Below are 24,530 nucleotides of genomic sequence, written 5' to 3'. Positions count from 1 at the left end.
GCTCTTGTTTCGTATGATGTGATGAAATCGTACCGATCATGAAAAAAGAAAAAAAAGGACCATTTTGTGAATGAGAGTGGTTCACTGTATCTTGCTTTGGTCTAACTTGCTCTAAGTAGCATTTCTAACATGTACTCCAGGGTTTCATTTGCATTTTAAATACATTCTTCTCTCTCTGAAGCATTAATTACATCTTATTTGGAAGGGTTTCATTCTAAAAGACTATTGCGGAGAATATACCCAATGATTACTGGTCAGTAGGTCAAAAATAGAATCCGTTACATCCTCTAAAATGTTACTTTTTTAATATTAATAACTAAACATTTGTATCATCACATAAGTAAAAGGTTTTTTGAGGCTCATTTTGGAATGAAACTCTTATATTCCGACGCCTTTCACCACAGCGTGTTCACAACCGCCAAGTGAAAGCCCTGCTTTATTTATCTGAGAGCGCAACTCAAGTGACAAATCATTTCCGCTGACAAGGGGAATGGCAAACAAATAACAGAGCTGTCATTTAAGAGGAAATGAATAACAGAGATACTTGTTTAGCCCTGGACAGCCTTGTTTGGTCCTTCAGAGGAAACCAGGTAGAGTAAATGCTTCAGGTGACACCGGATCTCCTCCGTCTGCACTGACATCATCGATAGCTCCGTCCTTGTTAAATCAACTGTGAATCGCAGCGACGCCTGTGAAATCAACCAACAGAAAAAGCCCGCTGAGCTGCAATCCGTGGTATGCTTGAAATGTCAAAACTCCTCTTTTTAATGATGAAAACAACAAACAAACTGTTTTTTTTCTCTTGCAATATAAGAGTAAGACATTTAGTGAATGACCTATTGATTTTCGTGAGCTGTGCAGTTCCACATAACAAAACATTGCTCTTTTTTTTATTTAGTTTCCCCCAAATCCTTCCACCAGAAACTTTATAGGTATAACATCTCTAAGCAAATATCCCTCAGTTACAAAAATATACTTTTCTTTTTTCATAAAATAATACACATAATTAATTTTTCGGTGATATAATCATCTGTTAAGGTAAATAGCAAGGCTGTTTTTTTTTTTTTTTAAAGTAAATGTTATCGTGAGAGAAACAGAGAGATGTGAAGCCTAGCACCATGTTCTTCATATCCTCATCCACAGATATGACTTTTCCCAAAGCGTTCGAATATGATTTGTGAAACCCATCTCTTCCCTGCTCTCTGGACTCCATATTTTGCATATTCTGGTTGAGTCCAGATTTCCAACCCTTGACAGCAGCCGGTGGAGCAGAAACTCCTGGAAATCCAAAACCAAATCGTTCTCATCTCCCGAAGGCTGCCGCTCTCCAACCCCCCCTGCACCCTCCCCGAAAAAATCCCAAAGCTTTATAAACTACACCAGCCAACAAATTAAGATAAAGGTAACAACGGTTTATCCAAAACATCTCACAGGCCATTGCTTCACTTTTATACAAACTAAAACAAAACGAACGAAAAAAAAAAAAGTCCCAGCTGATGGTAAAACATAAGAAGTCCCAAACACTGATGCTACAAAGAATTAGAAAAACGTATGTACAGGACCCTGTATTCCTTGACTTTCTGGGTAAATGATCGTAGGTGTTGGCTTGTGTTACGTGAGTGTTTATACAGGCATACAAAAGTTCTCCTTGTTTCTTTTTTTGTCGTTCAGTTTCAATAAAAGCTCTTATTGGACCAAAACAAAAACAAAAGAAAAACTGCCACCAGCTCTGTCCCCGATGTGTCCAGTGTGTCTCCTCTCTCCAGTCCCCCCTGATGTTTCCTGGTGCAAATTCAACAGCAGCAAGTAGCTTAGTGCCAGTCAGGTCCACATGGCTCCGGTGCATTCAGGGTCCAGAGTTCCAGTGGTGAGTCCTCCCTGTGACGGACATCATATAGATCCACAGTCTACCCCGCTCGGCTCTGTCTCTGTCACCAGATGACGCTGGATATACTGGTCTCTCTGGGCAGCAGCGGCAGCATGGCGTTGTTCCCGTGGGCCTCCTCCAGACTCTGCTGGCGCGGCGACTTGGACTGCGGCCGCTGTCCGTTGATGAGCGTCATGGGGATGTTGCAGTAGGTGTGCTGGCTGCCTAGCGTGGAGAGCGGCGGGAGTGGCGGGTAGCGTCCCGCCGGGCGGCAGGTCGTAGTCGTAGCTACGGTAATAGTGTTTCTGCCTCATCTGGGTGTGGCAAGAGTTGTGGAAGGTGGAGCGCAAGTCCGGGTGTGCCGTCGCCATCGCGGTGGAGGTGGCCGCCGCCATGGAGATGGCCGAGACGGTCTGGAGCTCACCGAAGGGGCCCTGCTCGCTGACGTCCAGCACCTGCTCGTGGGAGATGCTGAGGGGCTCCATGCGCTTGAAGGGCATCTCGTAGAGCAGCTGCTTCCAGAATTTGGAGTTGAGCTTGTTGCTGGACGGCCCGCGCCACTTGATGACCGTCAGCATCTTGATGGTGTGTTTGAGGGCCTCCACTTCCTGGTAGTTCATGATGCCGCGCAGCTCGGCGCACTCGATCAGGATGACCTTGATCTCGCCGGTCACCAGCATGTTGCGCAGCCTCGTCTCCAGCTCAAAGATACTCCACCCCCTCCGCACCACATAGCTGGGCGTCATCACGATGATGAGCCGCTTGCTCTGGTCCACGCAGCGCGCTACGTCCTCGATGTACGCTGGACAAACAGAGATAGAAAGATAGATAACTTTGTATAAACAACAGCATCTCCTCTGTCTCGACTTCTTTCTACTTGTATTTACTTTATTTCTAATTGTACATGAAACTACACAGAGCTTAAGGTTGATGAAAATGTGATGAAACAGATCACGCCCGTTTTTGAAGAACTCTCTTGGCCTCATGGCGACTGCTTACCAAACGACTCCCTTTCATCAAAGTTTCAAACAACCAAATCCAATTAACATTAAACGAAAAAAGTGTTTAAAAAGAAAAGACAGATAGAAGTTGTTTAAATTAAACATCTGATGAATTTTAAAAATCTACAGTGAGACTAATTTATTCCATGGCCCAGCATGAAGATAAAGTAGATATTATTATATAGTCTAACTTGAATAAACATCTAAAGCCTCTGCAGGATTTAATAATAAGAATTAGAGACAAAAACAAGAGGAAGGGGGTTTTACTTTAAGATGACAATAAACAGAAAACACTTAAAGCCAAGCAGTAAACCTACATTTTACAGTAAATAAAAATGGTTTCCACGTCCTTAATGAGTAACTTGCATATAAATGAATGTGATTAAGTGCTTCCCACAGGTCTGAGTGTGACGAGTGTGTGTGTGTGTGTGTGTGCAGCTAATGGCTGCTTTTAGCCTTTCTTGGCAAAGACAAAGACAGAGTGGCTCCTCAGCAGCAGGTAGACGGGATTAACTGGGCTTCACTTCCCAATCAAAGCTTACGACCCTCTCGTGTGTGCGTGGGGAGAAAAACAGTGTTTCTGTTTTCCTTCCTCCCTCTTTCTTTTAGTCAGCGAGATACTGAGTGTGTGTGAGAAATATCGTGCTGGTCTTTAAGCAAACAAATGCCACATCTCCTCTCTGTCCTCCTCTCCAGTGAACTCCTCCTTTCATGTCACGCTCCGCCTGAGGCTCGCCGATGAGAGAGGCCCGATTAGAGTTAACTTGGATTTGAAGTCGCCCTTTACTTCAACATGACAAGTCAATCTCTCTGCTGTTTGGTAATTGGTCCTTATGCGGTGATTCGTCACAATACGTCCCCGGAGCTGAAACGCCCCAGTAGGGTTCGAGCTGATTCAGTTTAGGTTCAAGCAATCAGGCAAAAACAAGTTTTCCTTTTATCTTATCATGAATAAAACAAATGGGACCGGATAAATGGATACTATATAATTAGCTAATGAGGCGTAGTTTCATTTTATGTTTTGAATTGATTAAATTGAAAGTAAATCTGCCCTCTTGGGGTGCTGTCTGGTAACACTTTATAGCTTTATAGATTAAATTTCTGCTTTCAGAGACCTCACAAGCTTTACAATCAAAGTGGTGCATGTGTAATAATTGATTCCTGTCGACATAAAAACAAAATCAACGCTAAATTACATGAGGCAGAAAATCACTGTTGCCCCGCTCTATATAGTTTCTCTCAATTTTTAATGAGGGAAAAGCCCATGGACAACTTTCTGCTAAAAAGGAAGTCACAAAGAAGTCATAAAAATGTCTTAGCTGCAATTAACTAGAGATATTACATATTCAGCACTGTGTCATCGAACAAATAGGCGTAAACACAAAAAAAACATTTGTAATGTAAAGTTGCATTTAGAGTTCATTCTCTATGCTAAGCAGCTGCTAATATGTCAGTCTGGGAAATATGTTGTGGCCATCTTCCCTCCATATTTTATCCCACTGACTTGCAATGAGCTTGTAATTTTGCAGCTGGGAAATCCTGCTCAAATGTAGTCGCTGGCACAATCAGTACCTACAAGTTTGACTCAACAAAGCTAAAATAACAAACAGCTACAGCTTAGAGGAAGTTCACAGGTTGTGACATTTCAGTTCCAACTCCCTTTAACCATCATACAAGAGATCATCAAAGTCTCCCCTCTTAAAGGGACAGTGCAGATGTTTTAAGTAGTGCTGCATGAGGTAATTAATCATTGTCAGTTTATCATCTACACGCCCCCAGTTTGGAGAATGCATTGCTGTGGACGGGTGCAAAACTTATATTTCAATTTCAGATTAATTGAACACTGTAATGTGAATAATTTCACCTTTATCTTCTTGTCAGACAGCCCTTTATGACACTGAAGCCTTAATATTTATTCATGTTCTCTTTAAAGCCTATCAGACTTCTTTGACAAAAACTGTATTTTTATCTTGATCAGTTAGGTCGTTTGTGTGATTGTGTGACTTTTATGGATCCCAACTAACACTTTAAAAGTCACACAAAAATACAAAAAACCTGGACAATCGAGGCAGCTGTGCAGAAACTACCCTTGTTCTGCAAGGTAAAATTAGTTTTTTTGTCAAAGGAGTTTGGTGGCTTTGCTGCAGTACATTGTTTAGCTTCTGTGTCAGTGTTGGGGGCGTGCCGACTGCTTTCTACTGTAGCTAATACACTGACTGTGAAGAAATACCTCATGTTTTTTTTTAAGTCACAAGACTATTGGATTTATCAGTGGTGCTTCCACCTGAATTTCATGATCCCAGGTGTTATCCCAGTAGTTGTTGTCTGGTTGATGGGACCATGTGTAGCCATACAGTTGAAATACAACAAAACATTTTGAATAGATTTCCTTACCCAACGCAACAAATTCCTAAGCACACCAAAAAACCCCCCACAAAAATAGTATTACTAATCTAAAATTAATGTAAATGTGAGTGAAAAAACATTCAATATTTCATATTTTATGAAATCTTTATAAATTGTAACTAATGGCTTTATAAATGGTTATCAAATTAATAAAATATGATGTAATACTTATCAGACTATCATATAAAATAAATATATAAAAACAAAACAAGATACAATAAATTTAAATTTAATAAAAAAATAATTATTTAATTAAAAATTTAATTTAAATTAAATTTAAATTTTCAATAATATAATTCCTCAATTGCCATTGCAAAACATACAAAAAGTACAAGAAAAATAAAAATAGAGAAAAAAGAAGAAGATGAAAATATGCATTTGATTTGACATAATAAGGTAAATAATGATATATTACATATTAACCACTTATATGGCCATTAGTAACAATGTATAAACTCTTTTTTTTTTTTTCAAATTTCACAATGACTTCTACATTTATGATTTGAGGAGAGAATCTGCATCAGTTTGTTGACACGAGGGTTAAAAATCTGGGGAAAAAGTACCTCTAAGTAGTCTTGTGTCATCCTGGAAATGATCATTGGTGAAACCTAAACATAGATATTTACATTCAAAGTATGATCAGAAGATTTGAAGAAAAGCATTTTGATTAAAAAAAAAACAGTTCTGTCAATGTGGGGACTTGGCTCTGGCATAAACTGTGTTTCTCCACTGGTGCTGCACTGGCGATTGTGAAATAGTAATCGCGCTGACCAGTTTATTCCAGTTTAATATGGGACATGAAGCATAAAAAAGCTGAGGAAAAGCCTTTTATCTTGGTGGCAGGACTTCAGCCAGGTTGCTGCAATATACTACAAAATTCTGAATGAACACTAGATATACAGTTCTGTGAAAAGTTCTTCCCCCCTTCTGAATTTCTTCTATTTTTGTATATCTATCACAGTTTCAGATCTTTAAACAAACTTGACCATAAGACAGAAAAGTGAGCAAACACAAAGTGCAGTTTTTGAATTATTTCATTGATAAAAATGGAAAAGTTTCACATCACTGCTGTGAAATTTTAGACCACTCTTTGCCGAATTGCTTATATTGAGCCACATTGCAGGCTGAAGTGCACATTAAAGGTTATCTCCATGAGTTTAAAGTCAGGACTTTGACTCCAAAACATTAATTTAGTTTCTTTTGAGCCACTCAGAGGTAAAAAAAAAAAAAAAGCTCTTGTGTCTTGCTACAGCAGCGATTGAGCTTCAGATCACGGACTGATGACCGGGCAGTAGAGAGCAGAATTCATGTGTCCGTCAATTATGGCATGTCGCCCAGGCCCTGAAGCAGCAAAGCACCACCACATCATTACACCACCACCATGCCCCACTGTTGCTATGATGCTCTTATTGTGGAATGCAGTGTGAGCTTCACGCCGGATATAACGGGACACACATTGTCCAAAAAGTTCCACTTAGGACTCAGTCACCCGGTTTGAATGTCCTCAGCCTGCTCCACCTTCTCTGGGTTCAGAAGGTGGTGTCAGCCTGTTAGCAGAGCTGCTAAATTATCATGTTTTGCATCAGTGTCTGAGGTGATTTTTCTCACCCCTAAACTTAACCATGTCACAAAACTATGCCTTAATATTCTGTAACAACGTCCTTCTGCACATAATGGAGCAGACACCTTCCAACCCATATAAACGAGGCTGATAACAACTAATTTAAAGTGCTGATAACATAAGAAACAGGTGACTCATTAGTCCACAGATCATTATCCCAAAAGGCTTGGGGGTCATCACTGTTTTTTTTGGCAAATGTATGTCTCTTGGTTAGCAGTGATTTTCACCTTACTACTCTCCCATTGACACCATTTTTTGGGTGGCACACTACTGACTGTTCCACTAAAATCCAAAAGTCAGAGTTCCTCGACTTTGGGACGAGCTGCCTGAGGAGGTAAGGCACTCAGACTCAGTAACTTCTTTTAAATCACTTCTTAAAACCCTTTTCTATAGACTTGCTTTTATATAATGTTTTCCATCTTTTTTATTCTATTCAGTATATAGTCATCCACAGTTTACCTTTTAATTCTGTTCTTCTTTATTATATTTACTTTTCCTTGATTTTTAATTGATCCGAAACTGTCTTTTATAATTTTTTTTCAGTGATTTCTTACACCTTATCTCTGCTCTGTTGGCTTCATGGCATCTTCCTCCTGTGTGATAATTATTGCTCAGTCTCTTTATTTTGGTGGAATCATTAACTAAGATTCACCACTGTTCCAAATTATCTCCAATAAAACTTTCCAGACTGATATATCTCACTAACTTTCTTTGTCTTCTCTTTTCTTCGTGATTGTGTCTTGCCTAACTGAACCCAGTTATCCATTTAATTTGGTCCACAATGACCGATGAATGGATAAATAAACCTGGTCTTTGGATGGTCTTTTTCCCTTTAATAAATGGAACAATCATTTAAGACTGCATTTTGTGTTCACTCAGGTTGTCTAACTTTGTTTGAAGATCTGAAACAATTAAGTGAAAAAAAGAGGAAATCAGGAACAGGAAAAACACATTTTCACTGCACTGCATAAGAAATCTATGAGAATATTGAGATGTTTAACATGTTGAAATGAATCCATCATACTGTGTAATAACACGTTATTTATCAGCAGCTCAGGAGAAGGATTGTTGACACATTGTTGAAACCCCAAATGGCCAAACTGTGTTTATCTATAGCAGTGGATTATCCTTTATTATATCAACTGTTGAGATGCTAATACAATCCCAATGGGGACTAAATGTTTATACATTGACACAATAAGCCAGCGAGCTGTGCCGCCAAGCTGGAGTAGCTGCAGATGCACTTTAGGTTCTTCTCAATCCTTGCATTTTTATGCCATTTTTCCCATATTACAACAGTCCCCTCGCATCAAGCACATAATCACAGCAAGGGATTCAGTTTATAATCTTGGCACAATGCCACAGAAGAGGAACATAATTAGTAATGGCGGTATGTGCGGGAAGACAGGCAGATGCAAGTATTCAAATGGAGGCTAATAACATAATGATATTATCAAACTCATCTGTGAGATGAGTTAATCAAAGATAAGCACGGGGCATGGTGAGACGCTCCATTAGAAATATACTGTGGCAAAACATGCATTAATATCCATGCATAAAGAGCTTTTTGATTGTACAGCTGACACCATTACACAGCAGCATGCAGAGGTACAGTTTGTATGGAGCTGGATCAGAACATGGGCTGGAATAATAGGGCTGGCTCTTTCCGCCAATTATGCTCTACAGCATATGTTAATGTATGGATATGTAAGTCAAGCTATTTTGCCTCCAATGGGCTCAACATTATGTAAGAAAATGCATTAAAGTACTTGGGTACATAACTAGGAAGTACAGACCTTTTCTAGGCTTCATATAAAATACCGCTCAAAAGATTGGGCTCACTTAGAAATGTCCTTATTTTTGAAAGAAAAGCATGTTTTTTACAAATTCAAATAACAGACATCCAATCCAGACATTGTTAATGTGGTAAATGACTATTAAACTGGAAACGGCAGATTTTCTTATGAAATATCTATTATATATTGTCCTGTGTTCCAGTGGCTCATTGTGTTCCAGCTAAATGTAGTACAATATTTCCCTCAAAATGTAGTGGAGTAGAAGTATAAAGTTAGATAAAATGGAAATACTCAAGTACTTGAGTACAGTTTTTGAGTAAATGTACTTAGTTACATTCCACCACTGGTTTAAGCCACAATAATATTTCATATTAACATTAATATAAATAGATGATCTCATGTTTTGGGTTACTCAGTACAAGAATTATAAAAAAGCATAAACTGGAAATAAAAGACAATGTGAATTAATTTACTTTCCACCACCGGTAAAGTTATTCTTTTTTTTTAAAGTTAAGTATGATTTATCTAATAATCTATTCACAAGTACAGGATTAAAATTGCAGACTGTAATTATCACACAGTGTTTCATTGCTATTATCGTTTATGAGCAACACATTTCTCAGATTAATTGAGCTGCGATTTAATTGTCTCTTCCCCTTAAAAAGCTACATGACTACTTTTGTCGGGCAATTATAATAGATAAGTTACTAATGTTACGACTTGTGTGTGTGTGTGTGTCTGGTTCATTAAACATTGTTACATGTAATCAGAGGCTCTTCAACCCCGTTTCTTAATATAAGATCTCCCTGCACAGCATGCTTCGGGAGGAACCATTAAAACAAAGCCAACTAAACTTCAGGGGTTCTTCAGAGATCATCATGATAAACTAATTGTTCCTCTGGACAGCCACAAGCTGCATCAATGTTTGGAGGTGCTTTAAGCAGTGGATCCCAACCTTTAGAGACGTACCCTCCCTTCATCAACACCACCTGTCATGTTCCAGATGTGTTCATTGAAATTAATCAACTGTATTTGTTGTTTATAATGTGGATTTTATGACAGTATTTTTCTATATAGATGAAATGGTTTGGTCTGTTTGTAGTACTGCCACTTGTGGTTCATTACCAAACATTTCAGCTGTTTATTTTATGACTTTCATTTCAACAAGATCTCCAACCTAAATGACAGAATAGATTAGTTTGTCCAAAACGATCCATATGAGCGTTTCGTGCCACAGCGTTCTAAAAATAGCAAACACGTCATTATACAGACACGTACGATTTGCAGTTGTAATAAAAAGGCTGAAGTTTAATTTTCAGTTCAATTTAGGCTACAAATCTACTGATTTAGGTTTAGGGCAAAAACTTCCTGGTTAGGCGTTATAAAAAACAGTTTAAAAAGTAAAAAAAAATGTATGTAAATGCCGGAATTGAAGTACTTATGAGTAAGACGTGACTAATACATAAAAGCTGCAGTTTTGTTGAATTTAGGGCTACAAAGCCAATGATCTAGGTTTAGAGCAAAAGACTTCATGGCAAGATAGTTTAAAAAGTAAATAAATGTATGCAAGTGATGCAGTTACGAGGACGACGTGACTTAAGTGACATAGTGACATAAAAACGTGATGCACAGAAGTTCAGTGATGTTTAAATCACATTGTTTACTTTTGTTTACATGGGACACAAGCCCTGCTCTCCTGGGTGAAAATCCGGCATCTGTTCAACTCATCCACCCCCAGTGCAACTTCTGGCATTTATACTACGCATACATCAATTACGGCCACTATAGAGTGTTGGAGGACAGAAAACGTAAATATGGGTCGTATTTTGCCGACTGAACAAACGACCTATTGAGTCATTTTTGAGGGGAGAGCAGTCTCTTCAGTTAAGTGTCATATCTATTTTTCCTTTAATATCAGCCACTCTATGTATCCCCAGAAGTCTGCAGAAGAAACAAGACAGTAAAAAAAAACCCAACCGCACGCTGGTAGAACGTTTCCAGGCTTTACCGAAGGAAGACCATAGTTGAAACATGGTCAAATCCCTGCAGAATTAAAGAGCTGAGAATAAAATAGAAGTGGGCAGCTACTTTGTGTTTTTCTACCTTGCTTGTGCAGCTCGCTAAAAATGTTTGGACGTGTGCCTGCCTGCTATTCCTGAGCATACAAGTACCTGTGGTTGGGAATCACTGCAACACTTAAAAGACTGCAAACTGTTTGCTGAGAACCATCTGAGGATGTCTGTGTTACCATGTGCCATCATTCCTGGAATATGATGGGGTTTTTTAAGTGCATATCTTATTGCTTGCAAACAGGATGTATTCAATTAACTAAGAGAATGAAAGAAATAATGCAAAATGATAACACTCACACAAAACTTTAAACTGAAGAACCCCTAAATGCCACCTCTTATATACTGATCCACTTCAGTTCAGCCATTGGTTAGAAAAGCTTGTTTCCTAATGGTGATTAAAACAATGACGGTCTTACGGGTCTAGTTACGCCACAACACAAATGCATCACAGAAAACCACAAACAAGGCAAGTCACCACGGCACTGACAACACGAGCAACACCAAGCGACAAAACATTCGACACAACTTGACATCGCCGTGAGAGAGAGAGCTTACTTCCTGTGGGGATCAAGTCCCTGTCTGGAATGAAGAGTTTATACCCATAATGCTTCTCCAGCACGTCGGGGAGGATCTCCAGGGCAAAGCGCTCCTCCTCTCGGGTCTCCTGGCTCCACTGGTCCGGGTCCACTTTGGTGTAGGACAGGTAAGCGTCATAGTCCTTGTTATCTGCAGGTAAATGGGGGGAGACAGACACTGAGATGGGTGAAATGTCACGGCTCCTGTTATCCACCAGGCACACCAGCAGGGTCTGTTAGCAGAGTATTTAATGTCCTCAGATCTTTCAAACCAGACCCTTTAATTCAGTTTTATAATCCCTGCTATCAAGCAGGTGCAGAGAGAGAAAATAAAGCCGCCGCCTCAGCAAACTGAATAAAAGAAAGTGCGTGCCCTTGAATGCGTGCATCACTTCATGTATGGGCATTTAGAAGCTCCCAAAAACACTTTGCTCCAATTAAATGCGTATATGTTTTATGATTTGGACATAATGTTTCCTGCTTTGGTCAGCAAAGTTATGCACTGCTATACCCCAGATGCTCACAATCTATTTTCATACTGGTGCACAGAGAGCTATTCATTCAGAGGGAGACTTCATTGAGACAGGACGCCTCCATTACACTGACCTCTGGGCACTTCTGCCCATCTGAGTGCTTTTCATTACAGCTCTGTCCCCACTGACGAATAATGTTACCTTGATAGCTACTTTGCCCACTGCAGGCAAAACAAATTAGACTCCAGCCTGAGCTAAATGCCCAACATTGCCCGCTAGGCCGACGCATGGCGTGGCTCCATCACCCACATGAAAGCTCTGATTGATGACAGATCTGAAAGGGCTGAGCAGAGACGCAGAAAGTGAGAAGTGAGGGAAGACTTTAATGTTACTTCTCAAGCCGGAGCACTTCAGTACAATGAGTCAGGAGGGCGGAAATGGAAGACATGGAAGGAACATATCCCAGAGCCTTGACTACAACAGGACGGAGATAACAGCCTCCAGGTCCTGCAGTAACAACTGCAACTCCAATGTTGTGCTCAAAAGCTGATGGAGCGAGGAAAACCACTCCACCAGCTAGGAGATTCGGCGTGTAGCCTATTTTTTCACGATGTTCTCAGCTGAAATAGAATGAAATTATGTTTTGATGGTCATATTAGCATCGTATCGGCAACAGTGCACCTTTTACTACAGTTTCAATGTCACAGGCATGAGAAAAAACATCTTTAAACTCCAATCTTCCTGTTCCTGATTCAAAATAAAAGTCCTGTGGCATTCCTGTGGACAGAATCCCTTCACAGAGAGCTTTTATTTTGAAATATTTACAGGCCCTGGTCTTGGAAAATACAGTGAATTGCATGCCTCCATAGTTTAGCAGTGTACCAGCTCTTAACTGTGAAAACGAAACAGTAGAAATTGAATTATATGTTCTATTATTTATCAAGGGCAAACTCAATGTGTATGGCACTGTCACAGCAGTTCAGCAGCAGAAACGCTGCCTGTGTGGACACCGCTCCGTTGCGTGCTGCCGCAGTTCAGTGAGATAGCCATCATGGAGTGTTTATGCAGACTGTGTAAAGCGGGCCTTCATCTCACTCTTTGCTACAATTTACAGTGACATTTTGATAAACTACAACTTTGTGGTGACAGTTACAAAAAGGTTCAGATCTGTAATAATCTAATTAATGCTCATAGTTTTGAAATACCATGTTTCAGATAGGTGTAACTACTGATTATTAATATACTTCTGCTACTCTAGTGTATTTCTTCATGGCCTTCACTGCAGCACGACAGAGATTATTCAGGATAATCCACAGAAAACTGTTTTCATTGGAGCAGGCTTCTTCCAAAAAATAGTCCTTGTGAAAAGTGTTTAAATGTAAACTTTAATGTTTTGAGAAGGTCCAATTAAATTCCAGTCACCTCCTTTGTATTTGGGTAGGGGCGGAAGTTATCTGCAAGCCTGACACCACTAGATTTGAATGCTAAAATATCTTTAAAAAATAATAATTTTGGTGAACTGACCCTTTAAAATCACAAAAAAATCTGATTTCCGACTGCAGTTTCACAGCAACAAATCAGATAAAATCATATTTTGGGGTCATGCTCATCAAAAAGAAACAACATATCAGATTCTATGTGTTTCTTTATTCACTAGAACTTTCATATCTGTGCAACAAAAGGAGGAGAACTCAGAATTAGGGCGCTTTGAGCTGCAATACGGAAAAAAACAGCCTTTGAGATAAACTCATTAGAGACACAAGCAGGCTTTGGATCCACGAGTTCCTGTCGTCATTATGGCTCTGGTCCCTTTGCTTTATAGTGGCCACCTGCTGTGCAAGCGCCGTGAGGTGATGTTTAACCTGTCAAGACACCAGAGAAGAAGGGAGCGCAGGATGACAGTCGGGTTGAGTGGAGTAGGAGAGCAGCTGGGTTCAAGAGGAGGGATTCTGGGATCAATCCTCAGCACAGCAGCCCTTTTTTTCTAGCTTTTAATATCCTCTTTCTTTCACACTCCTGCCTCACTCTGGGCCGCCAGACTGTCAAGATTCAGCCACTTCCCAGTGTGTAATCTTGATTTTTGGCACTCTTACATGACATGTAATTAATCGAACTCGTTTTTATAACATGCAGTTCATTTTACAACATCGGGGACATGTAAAAATAATTGAAATGTAACCTCATAATCACTTAGGAGAAGTAACTCTGAGGCTTATATTCTACTTCTCGGTGACATAAATCTCCCTCTGTGTTTTCCTCCGGTAGCATTTAAATGAAAGCTGTGTAGGCAGATCAGGGGGCTATTTCAGTGCAGCTGATTCACTCGTCTGTAGTGAGAAAAAGAGAGAGAAGGGAGAGGAAAAGGTGAGCCTCGCAGGCGGAATGACCCTGCTGTTGCACCTTGAGGAGTCACTCCTTGCAGGAGACTGGTGAGGTGTATCTGAGGGCGCAGCACACCTCTGAAACCACATCCAGCACTCCTCCGTCTCACATGCCTACTGCAAAGGGACTGACGCTCGCTGCTCTCGGAGGGGCGGGCTAATATATGCATGTGCATAGAGAGCCCACAGTTAGATTGTGAACTCTTGAACTCACGGTGGAGAGCGCCAAGAGAATTGGAGGCGTAATCTCTGAGAGATTTCCTGGCTCTATTACATTTAACGGAGAGTAGATTAGAACGAAACACACACACTTAACTCTGAAGCTACAAAAGCACATGATGCGGACTGCTAATGAGCCGTTCTGTTTTTCATAACTAATAAACAGCTACCTGAGGTTATATAGGGCTGTGACGGCTGATTATTTCTTTAATCAAATTAATTCTTCAGTCGACAGAATCTCAGAAAAGAGTGAGGAAACGCTTCAGGATTTCATGTTTGTATTTTCCGAATCGTTTTCGTGATGCTTCAGAAAAAGAACTGCCTGGTATTTAGAGCAAATGAAAGGGAAAACAGAGACAGAGTTATATATGTACAAGGTAGCAAGTATAATTAGATATTACATGTTGAAAGATGTGTTTAACTATTTCTGCATACGCTATGATGGACCATCTGCATCTGGATCCAGACTCAGTGAGCAATGGGACAAGATTTCGAAACTGATGTCAGAAAAGAGCAAGGAAATGCTTTAGGCTTTGTATTTTTCAAATAGTTTCTGTGATGCTTCCTGTAATTCTAGAGCAAGTTAAAGGCAAAACAGAGACATTGTACATGTACTCTGCTGACAGGAAATATAAATATATATTACATTGTCCTGGATTTGATGATGAGAGATGGTTTTTATTTTTTACAAGTAACTATTTCTATATAGTCTATATTGTCACTGTAATCTCTATAACCACATTATATTTCTGGATCTAGATTCTGTGGGCAATGGGTCAAGATTTTGGCATTAGAAGTGTTCTGTTTTCCGTTTGTAGTCTGAATAGTAATGTCATTTTTGAGCGGGCCTTGGCTGACTGCAGGTAAATGGTCTGTACTGAGAATAAAAGAGGCAGCACCCATTGGTTGAAATGCAATCATGGAACCCATCCTGTACTGTCTGATGAGGACTTAGCCTTTAATAGATAAACTCATTTAGCTAAACTGGCTAATTGTGAAAGCATCTAGTTGTAAACTCTGAACAGTGTCTCCATTCTTGAATCTCAGGTTACTAAAGAATGAGTGAAGAAGAGGAAGTCTTAGCCACAATAAATCTGTAATACAACAATCTATCCAGCCTTAACCCCAGAGGATGAATTGTCACTAGATTGAGGTCATTGTGGGAAAAAAAAGTCTGTAGTGGTTCTGTAACCAGAAGTGTATTTTAGTCAGTTCATAGGTGCAGATTGTCATCTGTTTATACTGAAATCACATTATTTTTTTCTTTTCATTTTGCTATATTTTAGGGTTTCACTCTTTGTGCACGGAGCTACAAAAATTGCAGACTCAGCTGTAATAAAATATCAGGAGGTGAACATGAAGGCTTGTTCCAAAAGTGGTTTTCTTTCACGTTTGTTGAGCTGGGAAGGAGGGGCTAAGTTTGAATAATGTGTTGACAACCAGTAGGCAACAATATTCCTGCATAGTATACCTTTAATAAACAATCAATTAATCAACTAATTGTTAAGTACTAGATATTTTCCTTTGCTTTGAGAACCTGTGATGATCAATGCTTCACCCTCAGAAGCTATTAAGTGTAAACTCTCCATCTGTCTCTTTTGTTTTTCATTACATTTGACAATATCACTTGGGAAAAACAAGAAACCGTTTGACCTTCTGATTACAAACGAGCTACTTTGAGTTGTTTACCTCCGCATCTTAAATATGCAAATTAAACAGGATGCATTACAGTTGCTGTGTGCGAGATGCGAAAACTATTAATGCTCAGTATCTCCAAACTATGCTGAACACAGACAGAGCCTCATAATTCCACACCGTGCTGACAACACTGACATTCGTATTTATGGCAGAGTGTTGATGAGTTCCCACCTCCCTGACAAGCTCGCTCCGCTGTTGTCATCATGAAGCCTATTATTGATTCTACTGACACCCACACAATGTGACAACTGAGCGGTCTTTAACTAAATAGCGGCGCTGACAAATAGCTGACAGTCCGTCCTATTGTTACGTAAAGCTTACAATTTTACATCTGGCAGAAGAGGGAGGCAGGCGTTCAATTAGTTCTTCGAGTGGCCACAATGAAACACAAGCACTTTCTTGGCAGTGTGTGCAGATTTATGTTGGGGGGGAGAAAAAATCTCTGTGCATCCGAGACACTGGCTTTAATAATGAAAAATATGTGTGTGCAACTATATCCAACATGCAGTTACTTCTCCCTGTCAGTGCAGAGTTAACCACCTCCTGCAACTGTTTGTCTCCACTCAACAGGCAGCCATTTCTATTTAATGCTTTATCCTTCGCTATTCACTTACAATACAGTGGAATGTAGAGATGACTGGAGAGGTGCAGGTGCGAGCGCGTGCACGCTTGTGGATGTGCGCGTGCACGGCGGTGGCAAGTGAAGTGATCTAATCGACCGCGGCGTGGAGGAAAGTATCAGGGGTCTCCTGAGAGCTCCGGAGGCAGCGTGCTGTGTCTTATTGAACCTGATCCCCTTATACTGAAGAACAAATTGAAAATCTGTTTCTCTCTCCAAGCACTCACTCGGGTGGCACAATTAAAGGAGACAATTGCTGTTTGGCATTAAGTTCAAGGCCCGACATTTTTTTTTCTTCCCCTTTTCAACACAACTGCCTCTGGGCCATCCATTACCACAAAGCTCTGCTTTCCGGGGCCGAAAGCCCAACACAGCCAGAGGTAATGACTTTCATTGAAATGTCTGATGTAGCAGCCATCACCGTTAAGCAGAGCTGGGAGTGTATGAGGAGAGGAGCAGAATTCTTTTTACCTTTTAACGCTCATAACTCTCTCGCTGTCTCTCTTTCCACTACGTACAGTCCCTCAGCCTCTCCGAACTAATCTCATTCCCCCTGAATTCATTGCAGCGCTGGTACTTGAGAGACTCATTACAGGGGAATCAAATTAAAACTTGCTCCTTGTCTCAGTTTGATGCATTCTCAAGCCAAGACTCATCCACCAGGCCCAATCAGAGGAGTTTTTTTTCTTTTACTATTGCTGATGGGGCCTCAGAGTTAATGTTTTTGTCTGGCACAGGGACTGTGTTTTGATTTGCTTTATCCTGAGCGTTCAGTGGAATATATTATTCGTTCATTCTTGCACTATCTCATATGCAGTTTGATGCAACCACCAACAGAAGATGTTTACATGTGCAGAATCACAACCCAATTTCAGTAATACTTTAGCCGACATCCCTGCTCCCATGGCAGCTCGACTTCCACTCCTCACCCCTTTCTGTTGCTGACTGTGTGATTGCGGATGAGGGAAGAGATTAGTTGTTGAGGTTGATAAATATCCACAGGTACATGACTCACAATCTTGCTATTATAAAGACAATGAAAAAAAGATAATTCTACAGCTTGTGTGTTCAAACTGTGTGCTCATATGCTTTCCTTATCATTAAACATATCAGATACAGTTTTTCCTCCTTTCACTGGTACCTGAAGCAAGATGCTCCAAATAAACAAAAACTAGTAGCTTGTTTGTGTGCAATAAGCAGAGCCAAGGCAAGTCTGTTTCCCTGTGTACATGGTCTTCTCCTTATTTACTCCACACACTACTGCACTGTAGCAAAACAGCATTCGACCAGATTTAACGATTGATCAACAGAGCTGCGTGTCTTCATTGTGGACATTAACTGTGCCGACAGTGGTTTTCCATTTGTGGGTCTTTTGAGGCTGCTGTCATTGGAAAAAAATCTTTCCCTGTATGGTAGAAGCCATTACTGCATGATCCAAAGGCACTTACACCAAAACAACATGTACAGCAATAAACAACGTAATGACATATACTGTAGAGCAAATACAGCAAGCTGGGGGATGACTGCATGTGTTTCTATATTTTATCTGTCTGTTTATCCCCTGGAATGAATACATGAAAACTATGCTTTATACTATACTTTAACACATCATCAGAAGCAGCTGTATTCACAGGCTGTGTTTTTTCCTTTTGAAGCTAAACTCTGCAGCAGTTTTGCTCTGAAACGCAACAGAGGAGCTGCTTGAATTCGTGAACTTCATTACCCAGAAGTCATGCGTTGTGATGTCAGGAAACAGCACCCCGCATGAACATTTTAACAAGCCCGGCTTGTGATTAGTTTTTACAAGGATGCAAATATGACAAGAAAAGGAGCCACATCAAAGACTGGTGAGCCATTTGCTGCCGTTTAGGAGACGGTTTACAGAATATTTTGCATAAATTTTTTTTGATTTTGCTCAGTGGGTTTGAAAAGATTCACTGAAATTGACGACAGAAGAGTTAAGAACGATGGGAGGCTCTTTTCTGTGTCATTTAGACTGATAAAACAGGTGCATATTAACATAAAAATAGTGCCACATGCAGCTTTAAGATATGAAAAATAGCCCAGGTGTTTTCTGAGTAAAAATAAACATGTGAGCGGAGCAACGCTGATACTGCTCAGGTTAGGGATTTCATTCCTACAGAGGGAAGAAAAGATGCTTTCAGAGCAGAGGAAGGAGCTTTAGAAATCCTCCACTAAACAGAAAACACTGTGCTATCACAGATTATAGAGGATTATTATATAACGGTGTAAAGTAAATTATGTCTTGCACCTTATCTCTCATCTTACCTCCATCTATATCCTCGCTGCCAAAGTGGTTCCTGTAGAAGAGCATGAGCTCAATCCTGTAGCACTTGTACAGCGTCACCAGACAGATGAGCAGCATCAGGATGGCTCCCAGACCTCCGGCCAGCTCCACCGTGTACATCAGCTCAGCTAATATGGCAAACACACAAAGAGAAAGAGAGATTTTACAAAGAAAATAAGAGAACAGGCACTGTGGAATAGCTGCCAGAGAACCTCATAAAGTGAATCAAACAATGGACACCAATGGTGCTTCTCATTTTCTATATCAAAAGGCTTAAAAAGTGAGATTTCTTTTTTACTATAAAGCACGTCTGGTGTTGTTTTTATACTGAAAAAGTATCAAAATGCTCAATCAATGGAGAAATGTAGGCAGCCCGTATTCAGAAACTGCCATTAAATGAGCGTCAGGATTTATGTAAGGCTTTGATGTCACAGATATACTATTTTTATATATATATATATATATATATATATATATATATAAGGTAGAAAATGCCATCAAAGGTAGTTGAGAAAGGAGGCCGCTCACTGATGAGTCATTTCCTGTATCTGTGTCATATGGGTATTGCTGCTGCCTCGCCACTTCAGGAGATGAGCAGCAGAAACGTGAGCGGACATTATGACCGATGCTTTTGCCCGAGAATCACTGAAGTAAATAAAAACTAATCTTTGTAATGCTAAATATGGCTTTTATCCTTGCAAATGTTAGTCAAGTCATGCAACCGTGGTGAAGTTCGCTATAGCACAATGTTACTTCTGTCAGCTGCATTCTATCATCATAAAAGTTTTGTTCATCATCAGCATCAGAAATGTGTGTTTGCCACAGAGATTATTTTCTGTAATGAAGTGAATTCTCAATAGACCAGGTCGACCTACAAAAATATGTGGCAAAAAATACATCTTTGGTCGTTATTCCCCGGCTGCAATGACAGAGCAGAGATGCAGAGAGAGCAGATCATATGTCTGAGGAAATACTGACCCATCAGAGCAGACTGGGCTTTTTCAGAGGGGATTTAAAAGGGACAGGGGCTACGACTGAGGGTGAAATCAGATATATTGCGTAAGAAAATAATATGTTTTGGAGCACTTAAGCACCTGAAAATGGGCATTATTTGTCCCCATTAATATCGAACAAATTGTTGAGTGACTAGGACATTGAAGGGTGCAATCATTTTCCTTATTTCTCTTTAAAGTGTCTGGTATTAGCACAGCGGTGTGCTTTCATACTGGCCTGGACAGACCTGTCTGCAGCCATTGATTATCTATGAATGCTGCAAAATGTCAGAAGATTTCAGGAAAAGCAAAGCAGCCGTACAAAATTTACTTCAAAATCATTTCATTCATAGACACTTTATTTAGTTGAATAGTGTGAAAGATTCTTTTTACTGTCACATTTATCATTTTAATGTTTTTTTTTACTTTCTCTGATCCTACTGCAGACATTTCATGCTGTGAGACTATATTTATTCTCTTCTTAGATTCTGCAAAATGTCAGAAAACTGCACAGTTACACAAGATCCCCTCTATCTTATTTATCTGCTCTTATGTATGTTACAGTTGGCCTGCATCCACAGGGCCAGAAACCAGATTACAGTTTCTAACCGCAGAACATCAATACATGTGAAAAATGTATGAAGCAGTCATGATGGATGAGAAAAGTTGCACTCTGTATTGTTTAAAGATTCTAACATTCTGCCTCCGCATTTATTTGAAAAAGGCATCTCCTGCGGCTGTATTCACAGTTTGTGTTTCTTGCTTTTCCACTCCATCTTTTCATGTTGCTTACATTCTCACTGTGGTTGCGTTGTTTCCACATGACACATAAATGAAATGAATGAAAGTACAACCACTTCTACACCTGTCACTTAATGCCGTGGCTTGATTGGATAATGAAAAAAATCTCATTGGAGGCAACTGGTGCGACAATAGCGTGTGACAGATCAGACGGCCACTCTCATGAAGATTGGTTACATGTGTGTGGTGCTGCAGAGAGGCGCGAGGCGAGAGAAAGGCGACAGATCGAAGCGCTCAGCTCTCACCGCCATCCGTCATCACTGCGCTCTGACGTGAACTCATGAAAAGCATCAGTGGAAGCTAAATCCAAGGAACTGCAGGACTTCACTGTTGATATTTCAGCTTTACACTCACATTACTCTGAATTGTGTCGCCTGTAGGGTTTCAAGAAGGACAGAAAATCTTCAGCAGAAGCAAGACTGGTGGTGTTATTCAGGAGGCTGAGAGGTGATATTTTACACTACAGGACAGTGGACTCCATTAAGTGCCACGGTCCAGTAACTTGCCTTGAAACCAAGTCATTTGCTTTGTCTTTTCATGTCTCTTTTTCAAGGCTTTTTTTCTTTTTTTACAGTGTTTTCTGTCGGATGTCACTCCATCTTTTGCAGTTCAACATTTCCTCTTGGCTACGCCTCACAAAATCTGGGTGGTCAGCCTTCATTGGCTGACTAATGGACAACAGTAAAAGGCTGGAATCGCCGCAATGCCGCACACACATAAACATGGACGGAGAGGACTCCGCGTGCATCACCATCCATCACCGACACACGTTTAACCTCGTTGGAGTGCGCGATGCCCATTCCACTGCAGCGGCCATCAGGCTGACAGCTCCCATGATGAAGGATGATGTTCTGGAGAGCTAACGAGCGTGGCCCGTGCCGCTTCATCACGCCTGTCTCGGCGACGACCTTCAGCCAAACTTACGGACGGACGTACGCAAACAAAAGAGCAAACAAACTCGGGGCAGAACACAGGTTTCCTGTGTCGAGCCCCTGGCCTCCTCCTGTTGTCTCACTTTCTCTCCCCTCGGACTCGGAATCACCCAAATTAGTTGACTTTTCTGCGAGGGGTGTTGCAGCTAACAAGCACTGCGAGAAGATGGATCCACTCTCCCCTCACTTCCTCTTCTCCACCTCAGCTCTGCTCTCTCGCCTCACTGAACACTGCTCCTCTGCTCAGATATCTGGACAGTGTAACGAGCCAGCTGCTCCTCAAGCAGCAGAGATTACAGTGGAAGAGGCCAATTCTTCTCTGCCTGGCATCCATATTGTAGCAGCGCTGCAGTGGGACGGATTAAGACAAATTAGCTCCTGACGACTAGAAGGCTGGATTTGATGGAGCCACATGGCATCGGGCGATTCATCACCCCTTTTTCTCCCTCTATTACTGCATCTCTCTCTCTTGTCTAGGGAGAGAGATGAAAAGCAAGATGAGGGAGAGGCAGAGAGGGGTTGGATGGTAAAATAAAAGAGAGGAGAGCAGCTGTGAGAATGGTGAAAGCTGAGTCTGCTGTTCACAAATCAAAAATCTAGATGTTAGTTATCACATACAGTACAGGCAGCTGTCTAGCAGTTGATGTTGCTGCTGCTGCTGTTGTGAGATAAAAAATTTATCTGACGATATGGAGCTGCCGAAAGAAAGTTGGCGAGGAGGACTTCTCAACTTCTTCACTACAAGAAGTTGTACAAGAAGTGGAAATAAGGACGCATCTCCATGCTAACTTTACATACAAGTGAAGACATATTCTGCTTGATGCCGCGCTGAGACGACCAAATTCATTTGGAGTGTCATGCTGGTTTCACAGCTTCAAGAGACAAGCGAGGAAAACTTTGAGGAATTTTGAAAGGCAGCGTAAACACTGACTGGCCGTGCACTGCATGGATGCAGCAAATAAAAACATGGGAACCGGTCGATTTCTCATAGACCCAGCAAGGACCAGGCTAATCTTCTCCGGTTTATTCTCAGATTTGACTGTGCAGCATAAACCCCTTTAATATAGCAAATGGAGGGGAACTGGGCTGCCATCAAAGCTGGATCCAAAGCTGCAAGCTTAAAAGAGAGGAAAAATATCTTACTATGTAAATGTATTCAACACTGACAACTTTAAGGCTGCAGAGACCCCCCCAGCCTCGCTAAAAAAAAATAAAAAAAATCTCACTTATATAACCACAGTGGGAAGTGTGCATCTCTTTTTGAAATCATCATGGAATCAACTTTCAAACAGGCATCCTCAGTGAGGAGAAATCAGAGGAGAAAATGTTTGTTTGAATAAAAAGACAAGTTGGAGGGGGAAAGGCAACAGTAGCCAGTGATGAAAGATGAGAAAGTGTCTGAGTGAGAGTTCGGCGATCAAAGGAGGATTTGTGGTGTGTGTGTGTGTGTGTGTGTGAGAAGGGGGAGGTCATTGCCAGACAGTCAAACAGCTTGTCTGGCATCATAACACCGAAGGCTGCCTCTCTCCAAAAGTGATTTTTCTTTCCCTTCAAACTAATGCTTCCTCAGGCTGAGCTGGATGAATAGGCTTTCTGCACGATCTACAACACTGTCCCATTTCTTTCCTCCCCGAGGCGAGAAACAACTGGTCAATTCCCCCAATCCCGCTAGTTGTTCTTCTTTGTACTCAGTAAATTGCTGCGAGAGATTCACTCTATTGTCAGTGTGAAGGCCTCTGGTATTAAATGCTGTTTTTCACCTCCAAAGCTGTAAGATGCTATTATTAAATCTCAAGGCTTTCATATCCATCTGTGAGGTTCATGGCCAAATACTGTACATGCTTAAATATACAGATTCATCCTCACCTTTCTTGGTGAGCTGGATGTTGGCCTGTCGCCGCCCGTTGCCGTTCTCCACGTAGCAGGAGTAGTTACCAAGGTCGCTCTCCTCCAGGGAGTCAATGGTCAGGGAGATGGAGACCTCCTGCTCCCCCAGGTGCTCCCGGATTGTCCTGCAGAGGAGAAGAGATGAAAATGAAACACTAGCAAAGGTTTTGTAGTGAGTAAAGGAGACGGATGGGGCCGCAACATCATCACTGAAGGCCAGATGCACCTTTTTGTTACCTGAATGTGACTGAATTATTTATTTTTATTATTTTTTTCACTATTAATGAAAAGTGTATAAAACCCTTTTCAACAAGTTAAAAAAAGAAAAGAAAAACAAGCCTTGTCATGAAAAAAAACATAATATTATGGAGAAACTCTCTTTTTTTAATGACTTAGTATCTCAAAAATCTCAAAACGATCACACATACTGACTGAAATAATTTTTTTTTAAAGACTGAGAATTTCAAAATAATTAGCTTGTATTTAAACATGAGTAAATATATTGAAATAAAAAACTGACTTAAATGACTTAAATTACATACAGTTAGATGCAGAGTTTGTCTATATTACATGCTGGGACCATAAGTTTGAAAGGAAATAAAGCAAAGCAGCTGGTAGAAATAGTCACAAAGTTAATGTCCCCTCTAGTTTTAGTGATTTTACCTGAGAGAGTGAGAAAATTAAAAAGAATTCCCCTTTATTTCCCCCTGTGTATACTGTGACAAATTAAATATTATAGAGTTTTGGAGGAAAACATAATCTGTTTTAGGGGTTTGATTTGGACCCAGACAGATCAGAGAACTGCACTTGTGAACGGAGGATTCAATGTTTGGGCCAAAGACAAGTGTTGAACATGAAGTTTGTGATGGTGGACGGCGAGCA

The 24,530-nt window shown here is 40.6% G+C and overlaps 1 protein-coding gene across 1 annotated transcript in view; it reads right to left on the bottom strand.

Annotated features, from left to right (window-relative positions):
- Positions 1 to 729: 729 nt before the first annotated feature.
- Positions 730 to 24,530, bottom strand: part of LOC131962613 (interleukin-1 receptor accessory protein-like 1) — a 298,116-nt gene continuing 274,315 nt past the window's right edge. Inside the window, 5 exon segments of the mRNA XM_059327558.1 lie at positions 730 to 2,120; positions 2,122 to 2,669; positions 11,319 to 11,489; positions 19,018 to 19,164; positions 23,628 to 23,773. Coding sequence (XP_059183541.1) covers positions 1,932 to 2,120; positions 2,122 to 2,669; positions 11,319 to 11,489; positions 19,018 to 19,164; positions 23,628 to 23,773 — 1,201 coding nt within the window. The 3' untranslated portion in view covers positions 730 to 1,931.

This window comes from Centropristis striata, chromosome 24 (genome assembly GCF_030273125.1).
Source record: "Centropristis striata isolate RG_2023a ecotype Rhode Island chromosome 24, C.striata_1.0, whole genome shotgun sequence".
Classification (NCBI taxonomy): Eukaryota; Metazoa; Chordata; class Actinopteri; order Perciformes; family Serranidae; genus Centropristis; species Centropristis striata.
Note: the sequence above shows the minus strand (reverse complement) of the source record. Positions and strands in the feature narration are given on the sequence as shown.